Source organism: Rhinolophus sinicus, linkage group LG10, assembly GCF_036562045.2.
Source record: "Rhinolophus sinicus isolate RSC01 linkage group LG10, ASM3656204v1, whole genome shotgun sequence".
Lineage (NCBI taxonomy): Eukaryota > Metazoa > Chordata > Mammalia > Chiroptera > Rhinolophidae > Rhinolophus > Rhinolophus sinicus.
Genome location: NC_133759.1, coordinates 40,499,925 through 40,525,353, shown reverse-complemented (window position 1 = coordinate 40,525,353; position 25,429 = coordinate 40,499,925). Strand labels below are relative to the sequence as shown.

Here is a 25,429-nt window from a genome sequence, read left to right as displayed (position 1 = left end):
AGGACACATGTTCTTTCCCATGACCATGCTTTTGCATATGCTGTTCCCCAGGCCTGGCAAGTGCTTCTTGATTGTCTCTACTTGAGGGCTCTGTTCATGTGTTGCTGCCTCTGGGAAACTTTCCCTGAATTCCCACAGGGGGTTTCATCAGGCAGAACCTCTGCACACATGCGCACACTTCTCTTTCTCTCTCTTTTCTTCCTTTCTCCTTCTCATTCTCCTTCTTCTTCTTCTTTTTTAACTAATTGGATTATGTTCCCTGCCAGCTCCCTGAGGCCTCCTTGAAGACTGAGACTGTCATGCATGATTCTCTTCACTTCCTCTATCTCTATGCCTGGTACATGGTTGGTCCCCGGAAAATGCTGAGAGATGCAGAAAAGCTCAGAGATCAGGCCTTCACAAAGGAAGGAAAAGTGGGGGTTGTGAAAGTCTCAAGACAAGATGACTCTGGGATCAGTACTTAACAGCTGTGTGATCTTGGGTAAATTACTTAATCTCTCTGTGCCTCAGATTCCTCACTTACAAAATGAGAATAATATTAGTTTGCACCATATAGGGTTATATGAGGATTAAATGAGTTAAAACATGTAAAGCACATAGAACAGTGACTGGCACGTGTAAATCACTCAGTGAATATTAGTCATTATTACTAATATTAAAATAGAATTAATAATAGAGTTGCCCAAAGGATTTAAATAATGAAAGCACTTTTACAAACTGTAAAGCATACAGGAAGATCTTTGCCACCATCATTCTTAAAAATATCAACAGAATAGCAGTGGCTGATCCAGCGTGATTTCTGGAGTAAATTCACAAGCTGCTGGCCACATTGCTACTTTTTTGAGCAAATGAAATGGTGAATGTGACATTGGCTTTTGTAAATGATAGAATAACAGGCAAAATCATGATGGTTTAATAAAAGGTTCATCACCTGACTCCACATAGTCCTGCTGACAAGTGTGGCCAGTTCTGGGACTTATTTGGCTCCATACATTCAAGAAGGTGTTTTCACTCTTTTGGTTACTCGGAGACAAGGCAGGAGCTGGCGGTGGGTAGGTAAAGCTGGGACTGATGCTTTGCTTCTGACAGGTTGGCAAGTCTCTTGTCTGTGCCAATACACAAAGGGGAGTCACTGTCTACTCCTACCAACCCTGTAAAGTTAAAAAAAATACATATTTTTTAGGCTATTAGATTGAAAAAAATAAAAGAGCTTGAAAGTCTTTAGAACCCATTTTATCTGTTTAGATGGGACAACTGAGGCCAGGAGAGGGAAAGGGAACAGTTGAAAGTCACACAGTAAGGTCTCTGGACTCCCTACCTCACTGCCCTTCCACTAGCGCTTTGCTTTCCAAAATCTCCATGCTCCCCACGCTGGAAGCCCACGTCCTTAAATAGAAGGTGATGGAGGCCCAGCACTAGTTGCAGAATCAGTGCTCCAATTTAGAGGTGGAGCCACTCCCCAGCCCCCACCCCCAACCTTCCTCTGCCCCTGGCAACCACCAATATGTTCTTTGTATCTATGAGCTGTTTTTGTTTTGTTTTGTTTTTTTAAGATTCCACATACTCATGTAAGTGAGATCATACAGTGTTTGTCTCTCTATCTACTTATTTCACTTAGCATGAATGCCTTCAATGTCCTTAGGTCCATCCATGTTGTTGCAAATGGCAAACTTTCATTCTTTTTTATGGCAGAATTATAGATATAGATATAGATAGATAGATAACATCTTTATCCATTTATCAATCAATGGACACTCAGGTTGTTTCCATCTTGGCCATTATAAATAATACTGCAATGAACATGGGGCGGGGGGAGGGGGGGCATACATCTTTTTGAGTTTGGTGTTTTCATTTTCATCGGCTAAATGTCCAGAAGTGTAATTGCTGGATCATTTGCTAGTTCTCATTTTATTTTTTTGAGGAACCTCCATACTGGTTTTTGATAGTGGCTGCATCAATTTACATTTCCACCAACAGTGTACAAGAGTTCCCTTCTCTCCACATCCTTGCCAATACTTGTTACTTTTTGTCTTTTTGATAATAGCCATTCTAACAGGTGTGAGGTGGTACCTCATTGTGGGTTTTTTGGTTGTTGTTTGGTTTGGTTTTTGTCCACGTGGGAATTATACTGTACGCTGTGTTTTCTTCCAGTTTTACTGAAAAACAGTTGACATACATCACTGTATAAGACATACAGCATGGTTTGATTTACATGTTGTGAAATGATTATCACAATAGATTCAGCTAACATCCATCTTTTCATATAGATGACAATAAAAAGAAAAGAAAAAAGAATAAAGCAAAAAAAAATTTTTTTTTTCTCCTGAGGAGGAGAACTCTTAGGATTTACTCTGTTAACAACTTTCCTGTATATTATACAGCAGTGTTAGCTATAGTCATCATATTGAACATTATTACATCCCTAGTACTTATTTATCTTGTAACTTTTGACCACCCTCCTCCAATGCCCCTTCCTCCACCCCTTCATTGCAGTTTTGATTTACATTTGAAAATGTCAGATTTCCCACAGATTTGACCACGCTGTCCATCCTCTGAATGGATACTTCCTCTCATTACAAGTCTCCACTCTCATGTGGTTCTATTCCGGATCTTTCCACATCCTTCAAGTCTCCAAAATATTCCTTTTATCTCTAGCTCTCAAGAACTTTGACTCAAATTAATTTAGAACTGTAGCTGGGGGTAGGGTAGGAGGTGTTAAAGACCCCACCCCCAACCCTGCTGCCTCATTCATTGCACACCTTGGTCGAAAGCTAAAGAATTACATCATATACAAGCTTCAGTTTTCCCACCTGTACCACGTGGTGGAGAGCAAGGGGCTGGCTTTAATGCATTATACGTAAGTCCCTGGGACGTCAAAACGTTGCAAAATTACAGAGCTCACCCTGCTGGTTCTTACAGCGCCTGCGCAGAAGCCGCCGGTCGCCCAGCGCTTTTGGAATCCGTCGCGGCCCCTTTCGCGCGCTGGAAGATTCGGCGCTCCACGGGCGTCTGTCAGCCTGTCTTCCGGTTTCGGTGCTGCCACAGGAGCGCCTGCCGAGCGCCAAGTAACCGATGGAGATGGCGGCCGCGACGGTGTGATGAACCGTGGAGGCCCAGAGCCCGTGCCAAGGTCTGGAAAGGCCTGCGAGCCCGCGGGAGACCGGCCGGTTACCGAGGGTTGGACCGGGCCTAAGGGGCCGGGGCGCTGCTCTCTTCAGGCACCGAGACGGGCGGCCGAGCGGGTGTGGGACGGTGAGGTTGGGGTGGGTGTGACATGCGTAGTGGATGAGGTGGCTTGCGGGTCTTGCGGTTCGCTCGTGTGTGCTTGCGTTGAGTGGGCTCTGTTTGGGTGTGTGGTTTCGCGGGGCGTGTACAGTTGTGCGTGGTTGTGTGGCTGAGGGGTGGGTGGGTGGTCGTCTCCCGGGTGGTTGTATTTGGTTCTCTGATTGTGTGAGGTTGAGGCGTTTGGGGTCTGAGTTTCTGTGTTGTTTGTAACGTTTGGAGTGGCGTCTGTGCGATGTGTGAAGTTGTCATGTCTGCCCTGCGGGGGTGAGTCTTTCATGTTGTGTGTAGTATTGCGACGTGTGTCTAATCGCGTTGCGTGAGGTGGAGGCGGGTTGTGTGCGGTCGTGAGGCTGTGATGAGTGCGGCTGTCCCTGCGGCATCGGCTGAACGTATAGGTGCAGAATACGTAGGTTTTGTTTTTATGTTTTGCATGGTGTACAGTGTGGGCTTGCATACGTTATGGTTGTGGGGTCTGGCCTGGTGGTTTGTGGTAGATTTCTTTGGTTTGTGGTGTGTATGTGGTTGTCTGATCTTACAGTTCATTCATTGTGTTTCTTGTAGTTTGTGCCAAACATTGTGCCAGACCTTGGGGATATGGTGGTGGAAAACCAGACATGGAGTCTGCCCTCACCGCGCTTCCAGTCTCATGTATTCAGTTACTTTATACACGTGTGACTATAGATTGAGATCAGTGCTGTGTAGGAGAAGTGCAGGGGCCGTCAGATGGGAGGAGGCCTCAAGTCAGAGGCATTTCCTTGAGGAAGTGAGGTTGGATGGAGATGTGAAGGGTGTGTGCGTGTTTGATTTGCGGTATTAGGGGTGAATGCACAGAACGGAAGGGGGCTGTCAGAGTCAGGGTGTCAGATGAACCGCTGGGTGGGAAGAGAACTGGAGCTGCTATTTCAGTGACTATCTGGAAACGCGGTGAGATTTGCTTATATATAGTCATCGGGTTTCTTAGCTAGAGGAAAGAAACAGACTTCGTTTATTTCCTGGGTCACTGCCCCCCTTCAGCTTTGAGGAGCAGGCGGTCCTGCCTCAGTGGCCCTCTAGGCACTTCCGTCTAAAGTTGAGGGTCATACAGTCCCCCTTACTCTCTACTGTGGTTGGTGACCTCAAGCTCTTGGGGAGAAATTTCTCTGCTTCTGTGGAGTGGTTTTGTGGTCTGGGTTCTCCTTATGACCGGGAGTCTTTCTGAGGTGACATTGGAAGTGACTTTGCCATGGCCCAAGAAAACTGAAAATGTAACTTACTAAGCCCTGAATTATTTAAGCATGAAATCCTTTGATTTTTAAAGCAGTGAGAACATTTGGCTTCCTGCTCAACTGTCACTTACTGGTGTATAAAATCTAGTAAGTTCACTGGAGAGAAAGTGCTTTACAAGTATAAAACACAAAATAGATTTTTCTTTTTGACCACTAGGTTTCTAATGCTCCTCCTTAGACTGAGGTAGGGATTTTTGTTTTGTTTATTAGGGCAGGCACTATCTCTTTTTTATTGTTGTATTTTTGACACAGGTGCAAGAGCTCAATAGATATGGTTGAATCAATGATCAAAGTACAGAGAGTTCGAGAAAAACTCCTATTTGTTGATAAGTACTTCAGACATTACTCCTATGATCTACAAATTATGAAGTCGGATCATTTGGAATGAATGTTAGAGAATTGCCTGGGCATTGTGTTTGCTGTTGAAGTTGAATTTTCCTTTCGTATCTTCAAGCATCTGTGCTTCCCACTTTATTGAGCTGCCATTGTCCTGTGATGTTCCCCTATCTTAGATAGTTTTATGTTTTGGTCTAAGGATTTGAGAAAGCAGTTTGTGTTCTCAAACATGTACAGAACAAACAGTAAGTATCCTTGGTGAATGATGGAAAGAACAAAGAGAATTCTGAATTGCTGCTAATTTGCCTGACTGGCTTTCCCCCCCTTCTTCTTTCTTTTCTCAAGGCTTCTCGTACTCCAGTGAGGAAAGCTCACCCAGGGCCATGGTACCACTTCCACATCATCTGTGTGCTGCCTGGTTAACTTAATGCTGCGGGAGCCCTGGTCCTTTGTGGAGGAATCCAGCTGAAGGTTGGCATGAGGCCCCTGCCTCGTGCGGGTTGAGAGGGACACTGCCATGGCCTCTCTGGATGACCCAGGAGAAGTGAGGGAGGGCTTCCTCTGCCCTTTGTGCCTGAAGGACCTACAGTCTTTCTATCAGCTTCAGTCCCATTATGAGGAAGAGCACTCCGGGGAAGACCATGATGTCAAAGGGCAAATTAAAAGTAAGAGGCGAGGAGTTTGCTTATCCCATTCTGTCAGTGGGAGCTTGAACTCCTGGGGTGGTTTTCATCAGCTTCCATGTTGCCTCTGGAACATGATATTAACAATCATAAATGGGTAACAATAGCCACAAACATTTATCTAGTACTTACCACGTGCCAGGCTTCGTTCACAGTCTTCCCATGTATTCACTTCATTTAATCCTCACAATAGCTATGCGGCGATGAGCCCCATTTTACTGATGAGGGTATCAGACACAGAGAGATTAGATAACCTGCCTAAAGTCACACAATGAGGCAGAGACAGGCTTTGAACCTAATAAATGTAGTTACTGTGCTCTGCTGACTGAATTGTCTCATTGCCAGCCTCCGAGCGTTTTGGAGTGGAATTTTTTTCCTTTGCTATGCAAGTAGAGGCACATTGTTGACTCATTTACTTGTCACAAATTCATGCCTTCCTGCCATCCTTCTTTTCTCCACTAGACCTTGTCCTCTGCAGCTCAGGAAAAGGAAGGTCATAGTTGAAAAGCAAAGAAAAACAACCCAAAAAATTAGAACTTAGTATTTGAGCTTTCAAGGGCTCAGGTGTTGGAGAGTTGCAGAAATTTTGACTAAACAGTGTTCATTTCCTGGACTTCAGATTCTAACCCCTAACTATGATGCCACTGCTCTGGAACTCACTTTTTCGCTTTCGGCTAACCTTACATCTGGTCGCATTTCTGAAGGCAGTGAGACTGAAAAGATCTGGATGCTGTATTCACAAATCTTTGTTGGGTGGGAGAGAAAGGAATGATTGATCATTTATTCCTACCGTGTTTCCCCGAAAATAAGACCTAAGCCCTAGCCTGATTTTTCAGGATGACATCCCCTGAACATAAGCCCTAATGCGTCTTTTGGAGCAAAAATTAATGTAAGACCCGGTCCTATTTTCTGGGAAACGCGGTACGTGTACTTTGGCCTCTGCACACGTGAGTCATATGCACCCGGTAATCAAATAGTCACACTCTATGTCATATTTTTCAGTTCAGAAAAAAAGAGTTGCTGAAAGCATTAACATTTATAACTTCTTTCAAAAGCATGACAAAGTAAAACAGTTTCAAAATCCTGAAGACGGTGATGACCAGGTGGGTTCTGGCTGGAGCAGAACCATAACTGTTAGGAGCTCTCCGCCCTCTCCCCCCAAAAATGCGTTTTGCGCTTTATAGTTTTCAGAGTTGTTTCACATACAATTTCATTTGATTCACCCTGCAGTAGTGTGGTTGGGCTCATCTTACAGAGAAAAAGTGAGACTCAGAGAAGTTGCATAACTTACCCAAGGTCACAGAGGAATTGAGTTCAAGAGCTAAGCCTTGAACCCATGTCTTCTATCACCTCTGAGACTACTGCTGCTCTTTCCACATGAGATCACAGATGATGTAAGGCCCTGTATTCCAATTGTAGCATGTACTGCAGCTGGAAAACAAACAAACAAACTGATTATCTAAGTTCCTTTGGACAATTGAAGGGCCTCCATGATTTTCAATGAGTGTCCAGTCTTAGCTGAACTGCGTCATGTACTCTGATACCACTAAGACTTTGATGCCAGTGGGTGGAGAGGTGGTAGAATGTCCTCAGATTCCTATGATAACCCTCTTATTAGGAGAAAAATGTTTAAGGTTATTTAGGGAATAATAGACATGGGAATCTATTTAGAGAATACTAAATAGAGTAGAAATTTTGTTCCTTGTAAAAGAAACTTGCAAGTATTCACTTATTTTTCTCCCTCCATGTTTCCCCCATCTCTACCTCAGAAGAACTAAATTGAGTTAAGCATTCTTTAGTAGGGAAGGAATTGTGGATTATGTGTTTCAGAATCAGGAAAGTAAAGTTTTAAAGTTTGACATCAAAGATTTTTGAGAAAGTCGTTTGAAAAGCAGATCACCTCTCCATTTGGTCTTTTGATTCTTAGAAATTTTATGACATTGCTAGTTTAGGCAAGTGAAATGTTAAACCCAAAAGAGCGAACCTTGGTTTTAACATTTCACTTGCCTAAAGTGAAAGTGAAATGGTTTCAGGTTTTGGAGGCAGTTTAAAAAAGAAAATTTAAACTTGACATTACTAAAAAGCAGTTAGTGGGTTTGGGTCCTAGCCATGGTTCAGCTTCAGTTTAGCACATCTACAGTCAGTAGAAGAAAAAGTGGTTGAGAATTTGCTTTTGCTTCTGCTTTGTGTTTTAAAAAACATATGGGATTGTTCTTAATTGCACCTCTTAAAGGGCTACACCCACCCTGGGAAGGTTGCCAGGCAGTTTTTCTATGCTTCTTACAGTGGTAAAATGGCATGGATTGCCTGTTTAACTTGACATAGTTTAGTCTTGTTTGCAGAAATGAATTGGTGTTTGCTAATTCCAATTTCCTGTCTGTTAGACTCTTTATTTACATCAGATACTGTCCTCTTCACTGTTGTTAAGAAAGACTAATGTATAAGGTCTCACAATTAAGTTCGCGAACTTATTGCAACGATGTTGCTAACCTTTTTTGATATCAGAAGGATTATTCATTATGAATTTGTACCAACTGGACAAACAGTTAACCTAGTATTTAGAAGTGCTGAAAAGGCTGCGTGAAAAATTTAGACAGCCTGAACTTTTCACCAACAATTCATGGCTCTTGCATCAGGACAATGCACCAGCTCACACGACACTGTCTGTGAGGGAGTTTTTAGCCAGTAAACAAATAACTGTATTGGGACACCCTCCCTACTCACCTGATCTGGCCCCCAGACTTCTTTCTTTACGTGAAGATAAACTATTGGAAGGAAGACATTTTGATGACATTCAGGACATCAAGGGTAATACAACAATAGCTCTGATGGCCATTCCAGAAAAAGAGTTCCAAAATTGCCTTGAAGGGTGAACTAGGCACTCGCGTTGGTGCATAGCTTCCCAAGGGGAGTACTTCGAAGGTGACCATAGTGATACTCACCCATGAGGTATGTAGCACTTTTTCTAGGATGAGTTCGCAAACTGAATTGTCAGACCTCGTATTTTAGAGGATGTCCTTTAGTTCTGGTGGACCTTATTTTTCCAGTTGGAGAAAGCTATCCCACAGTGACTGCTAATCAAGGAATTTGCTTATTAGCCTGACTGTCTAACAAAGACATGTCTATATAACCTTATCAATTTCACCTCCTACCTACCAGCCCCTCCGTATCTGCATTTACCTAGATTTTTGAAAAGCAGTGGGAGTGTTTTTAGTGTTATTCAAGTGACAGAGCACTTCAGAATCATGGGAACTCCGTGAAGTATTGATCTATTAAATGTAAAAAAAACTATGCATATATCATTTTTTATTAAATCTGGTATTTTCTACTGGCAGAAGGGATAGCAGTCAGCTAAGATTTAAGGACACTGATGAGAGCAACAGGATTGAGAATTCTTTTTCTCCCACCAGTTGACTGTTGTTCCATTAACAGTCCTCTCACCTCAGCAAAGGTGGTGGAAGCCCTGTTTTGCAGAGGCATAGTATTCAAATCAGTGCTGGGTGGGGAGAGCTGGGGCGCTTGTTTTAGACTTACAAGGTTTCCAGTTCCAGCCCTGCTGCTTATTAGCTCTGTGATCTTGGGTGAAGCAAGTTTTTCCCTCTCTTTGATGTCACGTCCTTATTTGTGAGTAGGAATACCACCTGCTTCGTAAAGTGTGCATGAACTGGTATAATGTATTTGAAAGCACTTTGCTTTGTGCCTGGTACATACAATGAACCAATTCAGGGAACCTTCATTTGCTCTTCTTACCAAGTCTAGTTCCCTTTGTGTTATGTTGTAGGTGTTACATCTGTTTCTTGAAGCTCTTTGCCAATATTCTCATACATGCATTCAGTAAGTGTGTAGGGAAGGAAGAACTTTACGTACAGTTAAGCATTATGGGAACAGCAGCCCAGGGAGGTTGGTTTGGCTGAATCTCATCCTGGAGGTAAATAAGAAGTGTTTCCTCATGAGTCCCTAGAGTAAATAAATTAGTACTGTAGAATTTTATTTTTAAAAAACTGTATTTTAATTCAGGTATAGGTTACATACAAGTTTTTAAGTGTACAATTCAGTGAGTTTTGAAAAACATATATACCTATTTAACTACCTCCCCAATTAAGATACAGAAAAACACACTTCTATCACTGTGGTCCTCTCACTGAATTTGATTTTAATACTTCTATTTAATTGGGTTCTTACATTTGGCAGTGAGCAGTCAGTTAGCTATATACTGACCACATAAACCAACTTACTGGTAATACGGACAAGCGAATGGATTGCTCTGTGGTATTTGTAATACAGTGGTTATATGATTATTATTGCATTTTATTTGGGATCCAAAAATTTCTTGAGCCTTTTTATATAAAGCGTAATTATTTCTTCAACTCTTGGGTTTGGCGATTTCCCTTGACTCTTTACAGGGTGTTCTTCATAGAGTCATTTGTGATGTTTGTTCCATTTTTTGAGGTCTTGTCCAGAAGGCTAAGAAAGCAAAGAATAGGCTGCTGAAACGAGAAGGAGAGGACCGAGCCGAATCAGGGACCCAAGGATATGAGTCTTTCAGTTATGGAGGGGTTGATCCTTACATGTGGGAACCCCAGGAGCTTGGTAAGAAATTCAATTTCTTTACTCACCAAATGTTTGTTGAGACCTCTAGATGATGTTTTAAGAGTTGGCTGAGGCGGCATCAGTAAACCAGAATGGTCTACGTTTCTTGCGGACCTTATGTCCTAGTGGTGGGGGAGAAAATGGACGAGAATGAGCCGAGCATCTGCCTTGTGTTAGGTAGCACATTAAATGCTTTCCAGGTGTGCTCTCATTTGATCCTCACTGCACCCCTTGCGGACCTGCCCAGGGTCAGACATCCAGGAAACTGCAGAACTGAGGTAGAAATCCAGGTCTGTGCCATCAGCCCAGGCACGCGTTTCCATTGACTGGGCTGTCTCCTCTCACGCAGGATATTACCTGCCTAGTGAGAGGCACTGGTTTGTACAACTTTATTTTCTGAAACACATAATTATAGTATCATATACTTATTTTCAAAATAATCACCTTTTGGGGGGTGATGAAAATATTCTAAAATATATTTTGGTGACGGTTGCACAACTCTGAGTATACTGAAAACTATTGAATTTATATGCTTTAAATAGTGAATTGTATGTATGTGAATAATATCCCAATAAACCTATTACCAAAAAGATCATGCCGCACAGAGCTGAACTCACTAATCTTACATGTCCTTTAACTGTTGAATGATAACAATGATGAATATAATATTTTCTGTCCCTGCAATGGATAAAGAATGATCCCTGCATAGTGCTTTATTATACTTTCATACTTGTTATCCTGTTCGCCTTTCACCATAGCCTTGTGAGGTAGAATGGGTAGTGGCGTTCATTCCCATTTGTAGATGAGGAAACAGGCTCTAAGAAGGTGAAATGTTATTTACCCAGGGTCATCTTACCGTATTCTTAGAGTGCCACTACAGAATATGTTTTTTTTTGGATGAGGAAAGTCCTAGAACTGCACTGTTCAATATGATAGCCACTAACTATATGTGGCCATTTAAACTTAAAATTAAAAGTGAGTTCTTCACCCTCACACTAGCCACATTTCAAGTGCTCAGTCTCCGTATGTGGCTAGTGGCTACCATATTGGAGAGTAAAAACATTTTCATAAAGTCAGGAGAAAATTACTTTAAAAATAATACTATACACATGTAATTATGAGTTACACCTGAAAGCCAACCAGAAACGAAGGAGAAATTTCAAGCATGTGAATTCTTATTAGTGCTTGGATAGCTTATTTCATGATTGCCAACGTTAAATTAGCTGGGTGATTTTTAGACTAACTAGCCTGTTTAAACAACTGACAGAAGTCACAAATTATGAAAAGGTCAAGAGAACGGCAGAGTTTAGAAGTTAATATTTATGGTCATCCCTAAGAACTTGAAACTAAAATTTAGATGTGAAGAGTATGGTTAGAGAAGAAAAGATACTTGGATGCTTTCCTAGTTTGTTAAATTTTTAGTAAGACTCTAAAATCCTAGAATTTTTACTTGCTTTTGAAATGTATTGAGGATAAGCAGCGAGACGGAGAGGCTTCCATAGAGAAATGACAAGTCATTTATTTCCCCACCTACTTTCCTAGGTGCTGTGAGAAGCCATCTTTCTGACTTCAAAAAACACCGGGCTGCCAGGATTGACCACTATGTTGTTGAAGTCAATAAATTAATAATCAGGTTAGAGAAGGTAAATTTTGTTGTTTTAAAACATTTTTTCAACAAGTATAAAGTTTCTAGGGGGGGAAATGACATTTCTGCAGCATGCTGTATGCTGTATATTGTATATATCTGATGCTGGCAGAGAAACGCCCTTACTGGAGGGAATGGCCCAGGTCGACAGACTTGTCACATTTGCAGCTTCCCTTTTCCTCCCTATGAAGCCCACTTGGTTGCTGGAAGGCCTTTCCGCCTTCAGATTCCTCTCCTGGTGTCCCAGGCACGATCACACAATGGAGCCTGGTGTGTGACACCACGTGTCGGCAGAGAAGCTGGTGTCTGTGAGGAGAACTCAGCTGGGTCCAGCATGCAGTGTGGGGACATCTTAGTTGGGCCTTCTCGTTCTGTAGTATGAGAGTGTGTCTTTCATAATATGGTCACTCTGTTTGACTTTGACCCTAGAAATGCTCGTCGTGTATAAGCTAGATTATGTGGTGGGCATGATAGCAGCGACTGGTACAGTTCTATATGCGGACTTTGCAGGGCAGAAATGGGTGGCCACTTGCATCGTCCAGGAGCACTGTGGGGAATCAAGAGTTCCTCACCGCTTTCAGTCCTTCCCCCGCCCCCATCTTGACCCACCCCTGGTTATTGCTTGAAGCGCTAACTGACAATAAAGAGATTGGAAGTAGGTCATGCAAAGGGAGGGACCTTCTAGATTATCCCATGTGAAATTGCTTTTGGGACTTTGTGGGTTGGGGTGACAGATGAGACTTGAGAAATGCAAATGTGGTCATTTCCGCTTGCCTCTTACTTGTGGAAAGTGTATCCATCACCTGACTAATTGCATTTGGCACTGTTATCTCCCTGTCAGCTCACTGCATTTGACAGAACGAATACTGAGTCGGCTAAGATCCGAGGTAACTCTAGAACTTTGCTCACATTCATTCTATTTATCCTTCTCCCTGACCAAATCTCTTTTTAAATGGCTTGCTTTTTTGTTTGTTTGGTTTTTGTTTTGTTCTTCTCAAAGCAATAGAAAAGTCCGTGGTGCCTTGGGTCAATGACCAGGATGTCCCTTTTTGCCCAGACTGTGGGAATAAGTTTAGCATCCGTAACCGCCGTCACCACTGCCGCCTCTGCGGGTCTATTATGTGCAAGAAGTGTATGGAGCTCATCAGCCTTCCCTTGGCAAGTAGGTAACATGGAGGCGGGGCCCTGGACGCTGATCTCCTCCTGAGACTGTCTGTTTACTAATCACCACTGGGTGATTTTTTGAACTTTTTTGTTTAAATTAATGGCCATGGGCTCTTCATTCATTTACCTGTTGAGTCCCTGAAGCCCTCTACAGCCTAGGCACTGTGCCAGAGGGCCAGGGATAAAATGGTCTGTAACGGGTTGGCAAACTTTTTTTTCGTAAAAGATCAGATGGTAAGTGTTTTAGCTTAGTGAGCTACATATGGTCTCTGTGACATTTCTTCTTTTTTAAAACAACCTTTTAAAAATATAATAACCATACTTAGCGCAAGGGCCATACAAAAACAGGCTGAACTTGGATTACAGGTCATGTTTGCCCGCCTCTGGTCTATAAGGCATCGTCCATTCTCCCAAGGGGTCTAGCATCTAGCAGGGGACAGACTCACACACAAATAATTGCTTTATAAAGAAATAAGTATGAGAGAAGGCGCAGCAGGCATCTAGGAGAGCTGACCAAATCTTCATCAGCTCTGCTTGGAAGTGGCCGGGAGGCTTTGAGAGGAGACTATAGGAGAGGGTCTTGAAAAATGAGCTGCAGGCTAACCCTTTCCTTTGAGATGAAAGTCAGTCATCATCATATAGACCAGACTCATGTCATAATAGGAGAGACAGCGAGTGCTGTGGCGGCGGGGGAGAGAAAAGCATGGGTGCTCAGGATCAGGAGGTGATGCTCGAGAAGAGCCTTGCAAGATGATGCAGAGGTAGGGCAGGAGGGCATCCTGGGTAAAGAGCAGGACCAAAGGCGTGGAATTTGGAAAGGTCCTGGGGAAGGTTAGTGGATGAGCCAACAGAATAGTTGGGGGAATGTGGGGGACGTGTGTGAGAATTAGGGGATGAGGCTGCAAAGGTTGGGTGGAACCAGATGTCCGGAACTTTGAATCTCAGCTGCTTAAAAGTTGCTAAAGGTGAACTAATGGGCTTTTGGTCACTGCTGGGACCTTTGGGGTGGTTTTACGACTCTGGAGAGATCCGCTGACTGTGCATGTGCTGTTGGCCGCGGGGCGTCTGGACAATGTGGGGCAGAAGCAGATGCTTCCTCTGTCCAGCTCGGACTCCCCTGGGCACACATTACCCAGATACTTTCCCTTTCTCCCCGAGACCAGCTTTCCGTCTCGTCCGAGACTTCATAAGCTATGTTTTTGGGACACTATTGATCTTTCTTCTCTTGGGCTAATTAACCAACATTTACTGGGAAGCTGCTATGGGGTGGCCCTGTGACATATGTAGGGGTACAAGTATGAATAAGTATGAACAGTTTCTGCCCTCAAAGAGTCACAGATTCCTTGGCAGCTCTGGGGTGTACATAGAGTGGAAAGTTCTCTAAGAGGGGTGACGTGGTAGGGAGCGCTGATAGAAAGGGCAGATCATTTTTGCCTTAAGGAATAAGGGAGGGCTTCCTGGAGGACGTGCCATTTAAGCTGAGCTTTGGAAAGGGTAGGAGGCAGGTGTTTGGGAGTGGGGAATGCTGTCAGCACAGTCTAGGGAGGACATGGGTTGGGTCTGAGGCATGGCAAATGGAGGGGGGCAGTAGGTGGTAAGGCCAGATTGGGGGTGGGCCTCACGCCCTCAAAGACAGACTGTCCTAGGCTTCTGGCTCTTTCCTGGCTGACAGTGGGAGTCCTTCCCACTGCAGACCCTGACTCCAGGAAAGCAGAAGTGTGGGTGCTCCTTACCCATAGGCAGATCCTGCTCTTACCCCATCAGCACCCGTGGACTCCCCTCCTGTTGAGGCCAGTGGGGTGATTGGAGGCTGTGGGCTCACTGCTGCCTGTCCTGTGTTGTGCTTTCCAGACAAGCTCACCAGTGCCAGCAAGGATTCCCTGAGCACCCACACCAGCCCCAGCCAGTCACCCAACAGTGTGCATGGCTCCCGCCGGGGCAGCATTAGCAGCATGAGCAGCGTGAGCTCCGTCTTGGACGAGAAGGATGACGACAGGATCCGCTGCTGCACACATTGCAAGGACACGCTGCTCAAGAGAGAGCAACAGATGGATGAGAAGGAGCACACCCCGGACATTGTGAAACTCTATGAGGTGACTCACTGTGTGTGGTCCTGGGTCTGATTCAAGAGGCAGATTTGGCTCTTCATTACATACATGCCTGCAGATTTTGGAGAATGCTTTGGGAAGTTGTTCCTTTGAATCATTGTTAGTTTCTGCTAAAGGGCCGTGGTATGATTTCCTAGCTAGTGCCCTGGGTGAGTCTCAGAGCCATCCTGGGTGTGTTGCCACAAACTTGTTCCTTCGCTTCTCCTTGCCCTCTTAAAAGCAGAGTTTGGAGGCTTTGGTGGCCCAGAGATAAGAGGAGAAAGGATGGCTGCCAGATGGTGTGGACAGGTCCTGGGGGTGAGGGCAGCAGCTGGAGCTGGTGGTGAACAGTGGGCCAGAAGAGTCCTGTGACACTCACCTGGGAGCTTCAGCTTTGGTCTTTACAAGTTTGCATAACTGCCCATAGGCTCAGGGCTTCTCCCTTTTAAGTCCACTCCCATGCCTCAGCTCTCTACCACCAGTGACCCCAGAACACCTTTAATAGACGCTACTTTGAGAGGAACATAGTGTAGTACAAAAACATGGGATTTAGGGTCAGACTGGCCGGGCCTCCTAATGGCCAGGTGAGACCTGCAAGCTGAGAAGGATTCGCCAGGTGGAGGTGGGGCAGGGAGGCTGTAGGAGACGGGGAGGAGGAGATGAGCCCTGGCAGAGGAAGCAACTCAGGCAAAACTGAGTAGAAGAGTGTATATTTGATCACTGAATGGTGACTGTTAACCACTCTGCAGGTCATAATGGCTGTGTTTCTGGAATCACGGTGAAACAACTCAGGCTATAGAAATGGTGTTAATTCAACCCTGTGCTGAGCTGCAGATGTAGGCATTGTCCGTCCTTTATGTGGAGTCTATGACCTGATAACTCATTTTTATAAATAGCAACTGTGCTTTTTGCTTCCTTCTTTTTTGAAGTGAGCCCTGCAGATGCCTTACGCTGGTGTCTTGCATCACCTGGCCGAGAAAGAGTGTAGCAACTAGTTCCTTTTCTTTGCCTTGATAAACTCTGGCGTGTGTCCTGGAAGGCCTTGCTCCTGTCAAAAACATCCAGTCAAAAATTTTGTTCTCTCTTTCCTTCCTGCAAAATTTTCTGCTTGTAAAGTAGGTCTGTAACTCAGGAAATTGATAACAGCAAAAACAAAACAAAAAACTACTCTCTGCATTTTTACATTTCAGAAAACTGCACATTTAAAATATATTTCTGTTGATGCAGCATAACTTCTGGGCAGGCTCTTCTGTACCTTGAGAGCATCACTCACCTTCTTTTTCCTTCTTAGAAATTACGCCTTTGCATGGAGAAAGTTGACCAAAAAGCTCCTGAATACATCAAGATGGCAGCATCATTAAAGTAAGCTGTTTTCTGTTTTTCTAATTCAATGACACTTTTCAGGTATTTTAGTTCAAATCTTCAGTAGCTGAAAATGAAAATCTTAACTCTGGCCGTGCTTTTCTTCTGTGACTGACTGCAGAGAAGCTTTGTCATGTCTGTATTTTCGTGGCACACATTACTATCCTCTGTAGCCATGTTCAGGTGACCCCAGATTGAGCAGGTTTGGAAAGGGCCTTGGGCAATAGGCATCACTGCCGAGTGCAGCATCTGGAGGTGAGCAAGGGCAGTGCCACCTCAGGGGACACAGCTGTCAGGGCTTAGAGCAGGCATTTCTTTTATAGCAGGGGTGGGCACACCTGAGCCCACGGGCCAAGTCTGGCACAGGCCATATGCAAGTGAACAAATAATGAACAAGGTAACTTCAGATGTGACAGTTGCTCTGAGGGAAATGCAATTTGTTGACATGATTGAGACCAGGGGAAGTGATTTCAGATTTGGGCCAACCTTGTTATTTTCCATGTGACTTGGAGAGCTTGAGACAAAGCACAAGTCTTCTCAATTCTGGTCCGATGTTCTTTTTGCAAACTGTTCAGTGAAAGATGAAACAACTTTACTGAATCCTCAAATTACAGCACACACCAATATTTTTCCAGCTAGGACTGTTACATAGATGGTAAAATAGGTAAATGCAACAGTCCTGTGTACTTATTTCACTTAAATTGCTGCTGTCTCAGAAAAGGAGTTGAGTGGCCATTGCCGAGGCTAGATTAATTGCTGCAAGATCTTCTGAAATGTTTCTCTTCTCAGTAAACACTGAGGAACCTTGGCCCATGTGCTAGTTGCTGAGAATATGAAAATGAGAAGCCACAATCACTGCACTTGGACTTCAGCAGTCTGGTGGGAATGACAGACTTGTAAAGGAACAGTTCTAAGACCACACAATAACTGCTGTTGTTTCTCTGAGACTGGCGTTAAGCCGCCTCTGGCCTTCCCGATGTCCCCTGCTCCACCCTCGGCGCAGTGCCTCCCTCTCCTCCCTTCTTGATCCGGAGTCAACATGCTTTTCTCATGTCGGGAGCGGTTGTTCGTGAGCTCCATAAGCATGGGGCAATAGATGTGGTGCCGTGCTGCCCCACTGCGGACCCCGGGTCAGCTTTCCAGTTGTTCCTGTGGTCCCTGGGGAGTATTTGAGAAAAGCCAAGGACTTTCTGCTCTGATGTAGTACAAAAACTCATTTAGTAAATTACTTCATACATCTTACTAGATACAATGAAATTGTTTAGGGAAAGTAGGCCAAAGCAGATTAAGTTGCATTTATTTTGGCCTTGAGCTTAAGAGCTGCGCCTCAGAGACCCAGGCATGAGTCTGTCCCTATGGTGTTTGCAAACTGAAAAGTGGCTTCTAGTTGATTAACACTTATGTTTTGAAAAGGAGTGAGCGCTACATTATATACAAGAGTCGGAAATCCCAGTTGTGTCTCCCTTTGTGAGGCCTTAAACCTTAGTTAGAGTCCTGTTACACTATACTCCCCAGTCAGTGTGATGAAACTTAAATCAAACATTTCCGTGATTCCTCCTTAGTGCTGGAGAAACAACCTACAGTCTGGAACATGCCAATGACCTTCGAGTAGAAGTGCAAAAAATGTACGAGCTAATAGATGCTTTAAGGTAAGGTCTGTTCCATGATGTCTCCTTTGCTGCCTTGACTGGAGAAGGTGCTGTTTGAGTGCGTTGGTGGGGGGCTAGCAAACCAGGGCTTACCCAGAGTCCTGCTGTTAGCGGTACATGTGAGGAGGAGGTTGAGGAAACTGTCAGCTCCGGCACTCATCTCAGTAACTTTTGGTTAAAGATTTCGAATGTTCATTATTATTAAAGGAATAGGAGCTTACTGACACCAGCTGTGTGCCAGGAGATATCACTGGATGCTTCCATATAGTGTATAGCTCATTTATTCTACCAAAATTACCCTGTGAGGTAGGGATTAACATTCCCATTGTATAGGTGAGAAAATAATGCACCATAGCGAGGGAAAGTGGTGGAGCCAGGGTGGAAACTCAGACTCAAGCCAGGATGAAACTCAGACTCTTTCTTCAAGTGGACAACTGCTTTTTAACTGTGGACTGGCTGTTGGGGTTAAATCAGCCCTTTGCAGTGTAGGAAGAACAGCGACTCAGAGAAAGAACTGACGAGATGAGAAATCCTTGTCTGTCTGTACATGCAGGACTGGCTTTGTAATTTGTGGGTGCAAGATGAAAATGCAAGTCCCTTATTCAAAATTATTAAGGATTTTAAGACAGTGACAGCAGAATATTAAACCCAGCCCAGGGCTCTTCTAAGCACCAGACTCTGTGTGGCTGCGCAGGTCACTCATGCATGAAGCTGGCCCTACACGTGTGGTCAATCCCTCTATGGCCAAGTGTTTGTCATGCACCCTGTGCTGTGTTAGAGGCCTTGGGGACAGCCAAAGTGTAAGAAAGAGGCTTTGCCTTCAAGGACACTTTAGTGGAGTCTCTAACCCGTCTCCTCCACAAATCTTCCCAGCATGCAAGCCTGGCAACTCAGAGACTTTTCAGCCTTGTTTCTGAGGCGGTCGGTGCTCGGTGCTTGTTACATTGATGTGTTTGTTTCAATTCAGTAAGAAGATCTTAACCTTAGGCTTGAACCAGGACCCTCCACCACATACAAACACTTTGCGGCTGCAGAGGATGATCAGATACTCAGCGACACTTTTTGTGCAGGTAACGCCATCCTGGTGTGGCAGAAACATCGCATTGCCACCCCTGCTCTTCTACCACTCAGCAGGCAGACCAAGCGAATGGCTTGTTTAGTTTTTATTTGTACATTTACTATTTTTTAAGATTATAAATGCATTGTGCCACATTTAGAGAAAAATATGAATTTCAAAGAACAGTAAAAACTCCTTTTAATCCTATGTCCTCAGTACCGTCGTGCATCATTCTGGTATATTTTCTTCTTTTTTTTCCATTTGCATTTGTTATATAAAGTAGTTATAATTAGTGTATATTTGCAAATTTATGTCTTCTCTTTTTATCACTGAATTTTATATCATAAGTACTTTTTTGCATAGTCCTCAAATAGCTCTCATTTGAATGGCTACAGAGTACTGCTTTGACGTATACACCGTCCTTTATTTAACCATTCCCCTTTCGTTGGGCACTTGATAGATTCCCATCTTTTTTTGCTGTTAGGAGTATTGCCTGATGGACATACGTGTATGTACCATTTCTTCCTTAGGATTACTCCTAAGGAACTCTGCCTAGACCATTGATTGGGAGGAAACAGCTCCTTGTTCAAGGGCAGACTAGAGTTAGGTGGTTAGCTCTGAATTGTCTCTACCTTAGAAAGCCCCTTGTGAGCGTCACAGTTAGCCACCTCGGGGGCTCCATGACAGCTCTAATAGAGTCCTATTGGGTTAGTTTTCCAATGCCATATTGCAGAGAATCAAGCCCTTTCTCCTTTTGATGAGCAACTATATTCCACAGTCATGTGCTGAGTGCTTATGTGTAGCAGGCAGTGTGTGCTAGGTGGTGGGTAGCCTGCCATGAGCAAAAAGGCAAACATCCCTGTTCTCACAAAGCTTCTATGCTAGAGAGGGGTACAAACAAGAAACACCTAAACCATATAGCGTATGTTGAAAAGTGCTGTGGACAGACGTAAAGCAGGGAAAGGTGGTAGGGGGCTCGGATGGGGCAGGCAGGGAAAAGGCCTCATTGTGAATGTGCAGAACTGGACTGCCCGGTGTTGGTCATGTCAGAAGGAAAAGCCAGGCTCATTTGGAAGGTGACTTTCTGGCCTGATTTAAGGGTTAGGGCCTTTCCTGCTACTGCTCATTAATGTGACTGTCCGAGGGTGGAGTGACTTAGCTTAAGTGGACTCTCAACACATGGCTTAAGGTTCACTTTTTCCTAAAGGGATTTAAGTGTAAAATTGTCTGTGACTCCCTATAGGAAAAGTTGCTTGGTTTGATGTCACTGCCAACGAAAGAACAGTTTGAGGCACTGAAGCAGGAGGTGGAGAAGAAGAGGATCCTGGAGAAACAGGTGAGTGGAGCGTAGGGACGCTGGTATCTGGCTTCCTCCTGCGGCGCTCCTGAGCACGGAGGCCGCCACAAATGCCAAGGGTTCCTACAAGGTTGTAAATCAGAACCTCTCATTCTAGTTTCCCTTTTTCTTCTGTTCTGTTCTGGCCTCGCCCTCATCTATAGAACTCAAAATTGTTTGGTTTTCTCTGCAAGTCCTAGTTTTCTTTCAGAGGGTCTACTGGTTTTCTCCTGTCCAGGATTCCACAGAGACTGGCAGTTCTCTCTCTCTAGTACAGGTTGCAGATGACCCAGACGCCAGGGAGTTCTTTGTAGAATGCTTTGGAATATGCATTATTAAACAGAAAATAATATGTGTATTTAATACTGTGTGAGATTCTAATATAAATGCCTCAGAGGTTTAAGACTAGTATACAGTCAGTGAAACTAAGATTGAGAAAATTTTATCTTTAACTTACTGTTGAGCCGGCCCGGTGGCTCAGGTGGTTGGAGCTCCGTGCTCCTAGTGCCAAAGGCTGCCAGTTCGATTCCCACATGGGCCAGTGGGCTCTCAACCACAAGGTTGCCGGTTCAATTTCTTGACTCTGCCCCCTGCAACTAAGATTGAACATGGCACCTTGAGCTGAGCTGCCGCTGAGCTCCCGGATGGCTCAGTTGGTTGGAGCGTGGGCTCTCCACCAAGGGATGGAGGGCTGTGCCCCCTGCAACTAACAATGGCAACTGGACCTGGAGCTGAACGGCGCCCTCCATAACTAAGATTGAAAGGACAACAACTCGACTTGGAAAAAGTCCTGGAAATACACACTGTTCCCCAATAAAGTCCTGTTCCCCTCCCCCCAAAAAAAGAACTTTAAAATAAAAACTTACTGTTATTCGTTATTTCATTGTTGAAAATCAGGGTTTGTCCCCTTCTCTCCCTCTGAAACAAAAGCATAGCTTGATTTTAGCAGTTGGTTATTTTAGTGTTGAGGTGGGCAGTTGGAGCCTCGCGGGCACAGGACTAGAGGGAGGGCAGTGGGCAGCTGACGGTGTGGTTGCTGTTGGCTTGTAACTGTGTTTCTTCTCTGGCTTTGGTGTCTCCCCAGGCTGCCCTGGAATCCCAGCGAAGGCTTGAGGAAAGGCGGAGGGACATGCCATCTCGTGCCAATGGGGAGGTGGCATCCCTTCGCAGGGGCCATGTGCCCTTGAGGAAGGCTGAGGGCTGGCTCCCCCTGTCAGGAGGCCAAGGGGAGAGCGAGCACTCGGACCCCCTCCTGCAGCAGATCCACAACATCACGTCGTTTATCAGGCAGGCCAAGGCCGCAGGCCGGACAGACGAAGTGCGCACACTGCAGGAGAACCTGCGGCAGCTGCAGGACGAGTACGACCAGCAGCAGACAGAGAAGGCCATCGAGCTGTCCCGGAAGCAGGCTGAGGAGGAGGACCTGCAGCGGGAGCAGCTGCAGATGCTATGTGAACGTGAGTGGGAACGAGAAAGGGAGCAGTTCCAGGCAGCATCCCTGCACACACGCACCCGGTCCCTGGACTTCCAAGAAGTCAGGCCTTTTCAGCTGGAGCCCAGCAGACAGCCTCGCACCCACCTTGCTCATGCCTTGGATCTGGGCTCCTCCCCAGTTCAGAGCAGTGCGGCTCCCAAGACCCCTTCACCCAGCTCAGCTCTCGAGCCCCTCCGAGTGTGGTCTGGGCCCCCAGCGCTTAGCCCGGAATTGCTCCCCCAGAGCACCTTATTGCAGTCACATGGGGTCCCCTCCCTAAACCCCTTTGAGGAGGAGGGCCTCTCCAGCCCGGCTGCAGAGGGCTCTAGCAGCCCTCCTGCTGCAGAGCCTTCTTTCAGCTCTTCATCCCGCGTCCTCAAAGATTACAATCCTTTTGAGGAAGAGGAGGAAGAGGAGGCAGTGGAAGGGAATCCCTTCACTAACTCAGACAGCCCAGCACCCACCCCTTTCGAGGAGGAAGACGAGCATCCTCACCAGAGGCACGCAAGGCCTCCTGTTCCTGGCAACCCCTTCGAGGAAGCCGCCGGTCCCAACCCCTTCGAGGCGGACAGTGACGGCGCGCCTGAGGGCGAGGAGCCCATAGAAGAGGAGCTCCTCCTGCAGCAGATCGATAACATCAAGGCGTACATCTTTGACGCCAAGCAGTGCGGCCGCCTGGACGAGGTGGAGGTGCTGACGGAGAACCTGCGGGAGCTGAAGCGCACCCTGGCCAAACAGAAGGGGGGTGCGGACTGACCAGCGGGTGGGCAGGGCACCTGTGTGTCCAGGGCCTGGCAGGAGCCAGTGGAGCAGGAGAGAGGGTTGGTGGGGTTGATGGGAAGGAGGAAGGGTAAAGATTAAGATGCACACAGGTTAGGGGAGGAAATCTATTTCATGCTGTGCATCTGGAGGTTTTCTCACTATAGCTGAGTAATAAAATGGGAGCTAGAACAGGAGGAATCAGCATTCATTTGCTGGGTTTTTTTCCTGTTTTTTGTTTTGTTTTTGTTTTTTTTAATTGTGTTTTCCCTTTAGGGGACTTAAAATTTTCACTACTGAGATAAAACTAAATGCAATTCTGTTGGGCCCAGTCCAGAGCTGGCTACTGGTCCATTTGCTCCTACCTAGTCTTTGGTCATTATGCAGTATTACAGGGCAGCCTTCTCTAGGGCCCTCCTTTAGCCAAGACGGACGGACGAGGTGGATTTCTTTAAACCTTACTCTGCTCTGGCAGAAGTCTGTCCCCATTAGGCTGTGGGTTCCTTTCGTTTGGGGCTTCCTCTGCCCTGCTGGGTACATCCTGCCTGTGCAATGGAAGGGTGAGGTATCACTGGGAAGGCACTGGTTTACACCCAGGAGAGCCCAGCACCTCTGTAAGAGGGGGTAACGGGGAATGAGGTTTCACCAGGGTCTGTTTCCCTCTGTTGAAGTTGTTTGTCTCTTTTAGGAAGTGACTCCCAGTGCTGGGTAGCTCTGTGAGTCTGACCATGAGCTTTTTAGAAAACAGAGGTGGTTCACTTTGTGGTTGATAGAGGTAGTAATATTTGGGAGAAGAGTCTCCACCCAAATGTTGCTCTGTTGAAACTGAATGACTGCTGGAACAATTGTCCGTCCTTGGAGAAACCTCTAGAGCTTTGGCAAAATTACATGGACCTGGAATTTTTCAGAGGGCCCAGTCTATCACTTAGGAATTGGTGATCACGAAGCTTTTGTGGAACATTGTCAGGAATGTTGTCAGGAAGCTGCTCTAAGTCAGAAGATAAACGTAATTTCCAAGGCTAGCCGATCAACCTTCTTCCCTTCTGGTTCATCCTGTCCTGACTTGGGGCACTGGTGAGGTACTTTCTTCCCAATGCTTAGCACTAAGAAACTAAAGTGTTGGAAGAGGCACAACCCAGAACCATTCTGCTACCACTGTAGTACTTGAACTCCTCATCAATTAAGGACAAAAAGGGAAATTATTAATTTAGCTTTGGTGCTTTGGTTACAGGAACATAACCCTTAACTGACATCTGACATCATGATACCCAAGTGTGCTCAGCTGGGGGTAGAGTTCCTGCAGTTACACTTGTTAATTAATGAACAATAATTGACCACTAGTCACTTTATTCCCCTTAACTGACTGGGTCAGACTCTCACTGGTTACTGGTGTGAGGGCTACAATTCATTTTGTTACGTGTTGGGAAGACCCCGGTTGATCTTGGGAATGTTTGAAAAACATTGTGGTATTAAAATAATCTGTATTTGTGTTGACACTATTCACAGTTCGTTAGCACCCGTTGGATCTTTGGGCTGAATGAAAAGGTCCTGGATAGGGGTGTGGGAATGGGGAGTTGGTGGAAGGTTTGTGATGGTCCCTTTGCATTTGGGTTCTGTTCACAAAGGAATGTGAGTGGGATACTCACGTCAGCCAGGTACCAACCTCGCTGATTGTAGTAGTTTTGGGAAGTTGGCAATCAGGCATCTAAAATGTTGCCTGCTATAGGTGTCCATGCCCTTCCTGCTGGAATTCTGGAGGGTTTTATCGATGGCTACATGCTTCTCTCGCTCAGTCTGTCATTTCTCTCTGACTGAAGAGGAGGAAGCTGTCTGCACCAAAACGCAGGTAGTTCCAGAAGCTAAATGCTGCTTTTCATCATCATTTTCTTATGAGAATATCTCTCTTTTAATTAGCTGATGGTTTCAGTTAAGACTGGTTTACTAAACATACCCTTCCCCTGAAATCAATCACAGGTAGCAATGTGTAAGCAACTAAGAGCATTGAGAAAGACAGGTAAGAAACATTTTTAAAACTGAAAAAAAAAAAAAAAATTCAAATATCCTAAACCAAACTAAAACCCTCTGATGTCACTGAATTCTTCCATGGCTGTACTCTTCCATGAATTCTTCCGTGGCTATAGTCTCCTCAACAGTACCATTTCCCAGAATTCACACAGGCACAAAGATGGATTTCAGAAATGGGTTAACGTCAGGGAAAAGGTGGCCTGTGAATTGCAACCGCAAATTCACGTTCTTACCTCATGGGAATATTTCACCTTTCTTGCACTCCTCCAGGCAGATGGTACCCTTCGTTGGAAAATGAGCAAGTTCTTGATAGGGCGTTGGCAAATCTCCCTACATACAGATCATATATGGAAGAGACTTTAAGGATTCAGGCATCAAATGAAGTTGGCTTTTCCTTTTTATGCTTTGTTTTTATTTTTCCCTAACACACTAAAGACTTTTACTCATTGTACTTGCAGCTCAATGTGTCTTTGCTGTTCATATACTAAAATGTACCTGAGTCTTCATGAGCCACGTGATAGGTTGGACATTGGCATAGTTAGGTGATGGGACTCAAAGTGAGAAGCTGGTCTCTTTACCAGGTCACAGACTGTGGTAGTAGATTGTGCTGGTCATCTGACAGTGATGGACAGTTTAAGGGTCATTGATTTGCATGCACTACTCTGGGGCCTTGTATTGGAACCTTTTTAAAAAAATAAAATAACAAATGTTA

The 25,429-nt window shown here is 45.0% G+C and overlaps 1 protein-coding gene and 2 long non-coding RNA genes across 6 annotated transcripts in view; 1 reads left to right on the top strand and 2 right to left on the bottom strand.

The window, feature by feature from the left end:
* Nucleotides 1–3,009, bottom strand: part of LOC109455410 (uncharacterized) — a 12,178-nt gene extending 9,169 nt beyond the window's left edge. The window contains exons 1-2 of the long non-coding RNA XR_002138636.2: nucleotides 2,903–3,009; nucleotides 932–1,151 (exon numbers count right to left, since the gene is read on the bottom strand). This is a non-coding gene — a long non-coding RNA (uncharacterized LOC109455410). The remainder of the gene's footprint in view (nucleotides 1–931; nucleotides 1,152–2,902) is intronic.
* RBSN (rabenosyn, RAB effector) lies at nucleotides 2,941–25,429 on the top strand. Of its 4 annotated transcripts, none has more exons than XM_019746913.2 (12): nucleotides 2,941–3,130; nucleotides 5,232–5,551; nucleotides 10,019–10,159; nucleotides 11,702–11,802; nucleotides 12,646–12,691; nucleotides 12,805–12,966; nucleotides 14,820–15,061; nucleotides 16,347–16,417; nucleotides 17,980–18,066; nucleotides 19,034–19,136; nucleotides 20,367–20,459; nucleotides 21,544–25,429. In XM_019746913.2, exons 2-12 carry the CDS (start codon nucleotides 5,404–5,406, stop codon nucleotides 22,687–22,689), a joined length of 2,340 nt encoding a protein of 779 aa, XP_019602472.2. In that variant the 5' UTR covers nucleotides 2,941–3,130; nucleotides 5,232–5,403; the 3' UTR covers nucleotides 22,690–25,429. The 4 variants fall into 4 exon arrangements, with proteins under 4 accessions (XP_019602472.2, XP_019602498.2, XP_019602479.2 ...); XM_019746939.2 differs by having other exon boundaries at nucleotides 2,944–3,130; nucleotides 10,030–10,159; XM_019746920.2 differs by having other exon boundaries at nucleotides 2,945–3,252.
* On the bottom strand, nucleotides 5,386–21,617 carry LOC141567221 (uncharacterized). The gene is made up of 5 exons (XR_012489689.1): nucleotides 21,326–21,617; nucleotides 20,917–21,055; nucleotides 10,186–10,281; nucleotides 6,861–7,000; nucleotides 5,386–5,636 (listed from the first exon to the last, which is right to left on the bottom strand). It is a non-coding gene; the product is annotated as an uncharacterized LOC141567221 (long non-coding RNA).

What these genes read in the sequence shown, in the direction of transcription:
- RBSN (XM_019746913.2), top strand. Translation starts at nt 5,404, where the DNA reads ATGGCCTCTCTGGATGACCCAGGAGAAGTGAGGGAGGGCTTCCTCTGC. An exon ending in CATCAGCCTTCCCTTGGCAA is followed by an intron (nt 12,967 to 14,819) that starts GTAGGTAACATG and finishes TGTGCTTTCCAG; the next exon opens with ACAAGCTCACCAGTGCCAGC. An exon ending in AGAGGATCCTGGAGAAACAG is followed by an intron (nt 20,460 to 21,543) that starts GTGAGTGGAGCG and finishes GTGTCTCCCCAG; the next exon opens with GCTGCCCTGGAATCCCAGCG.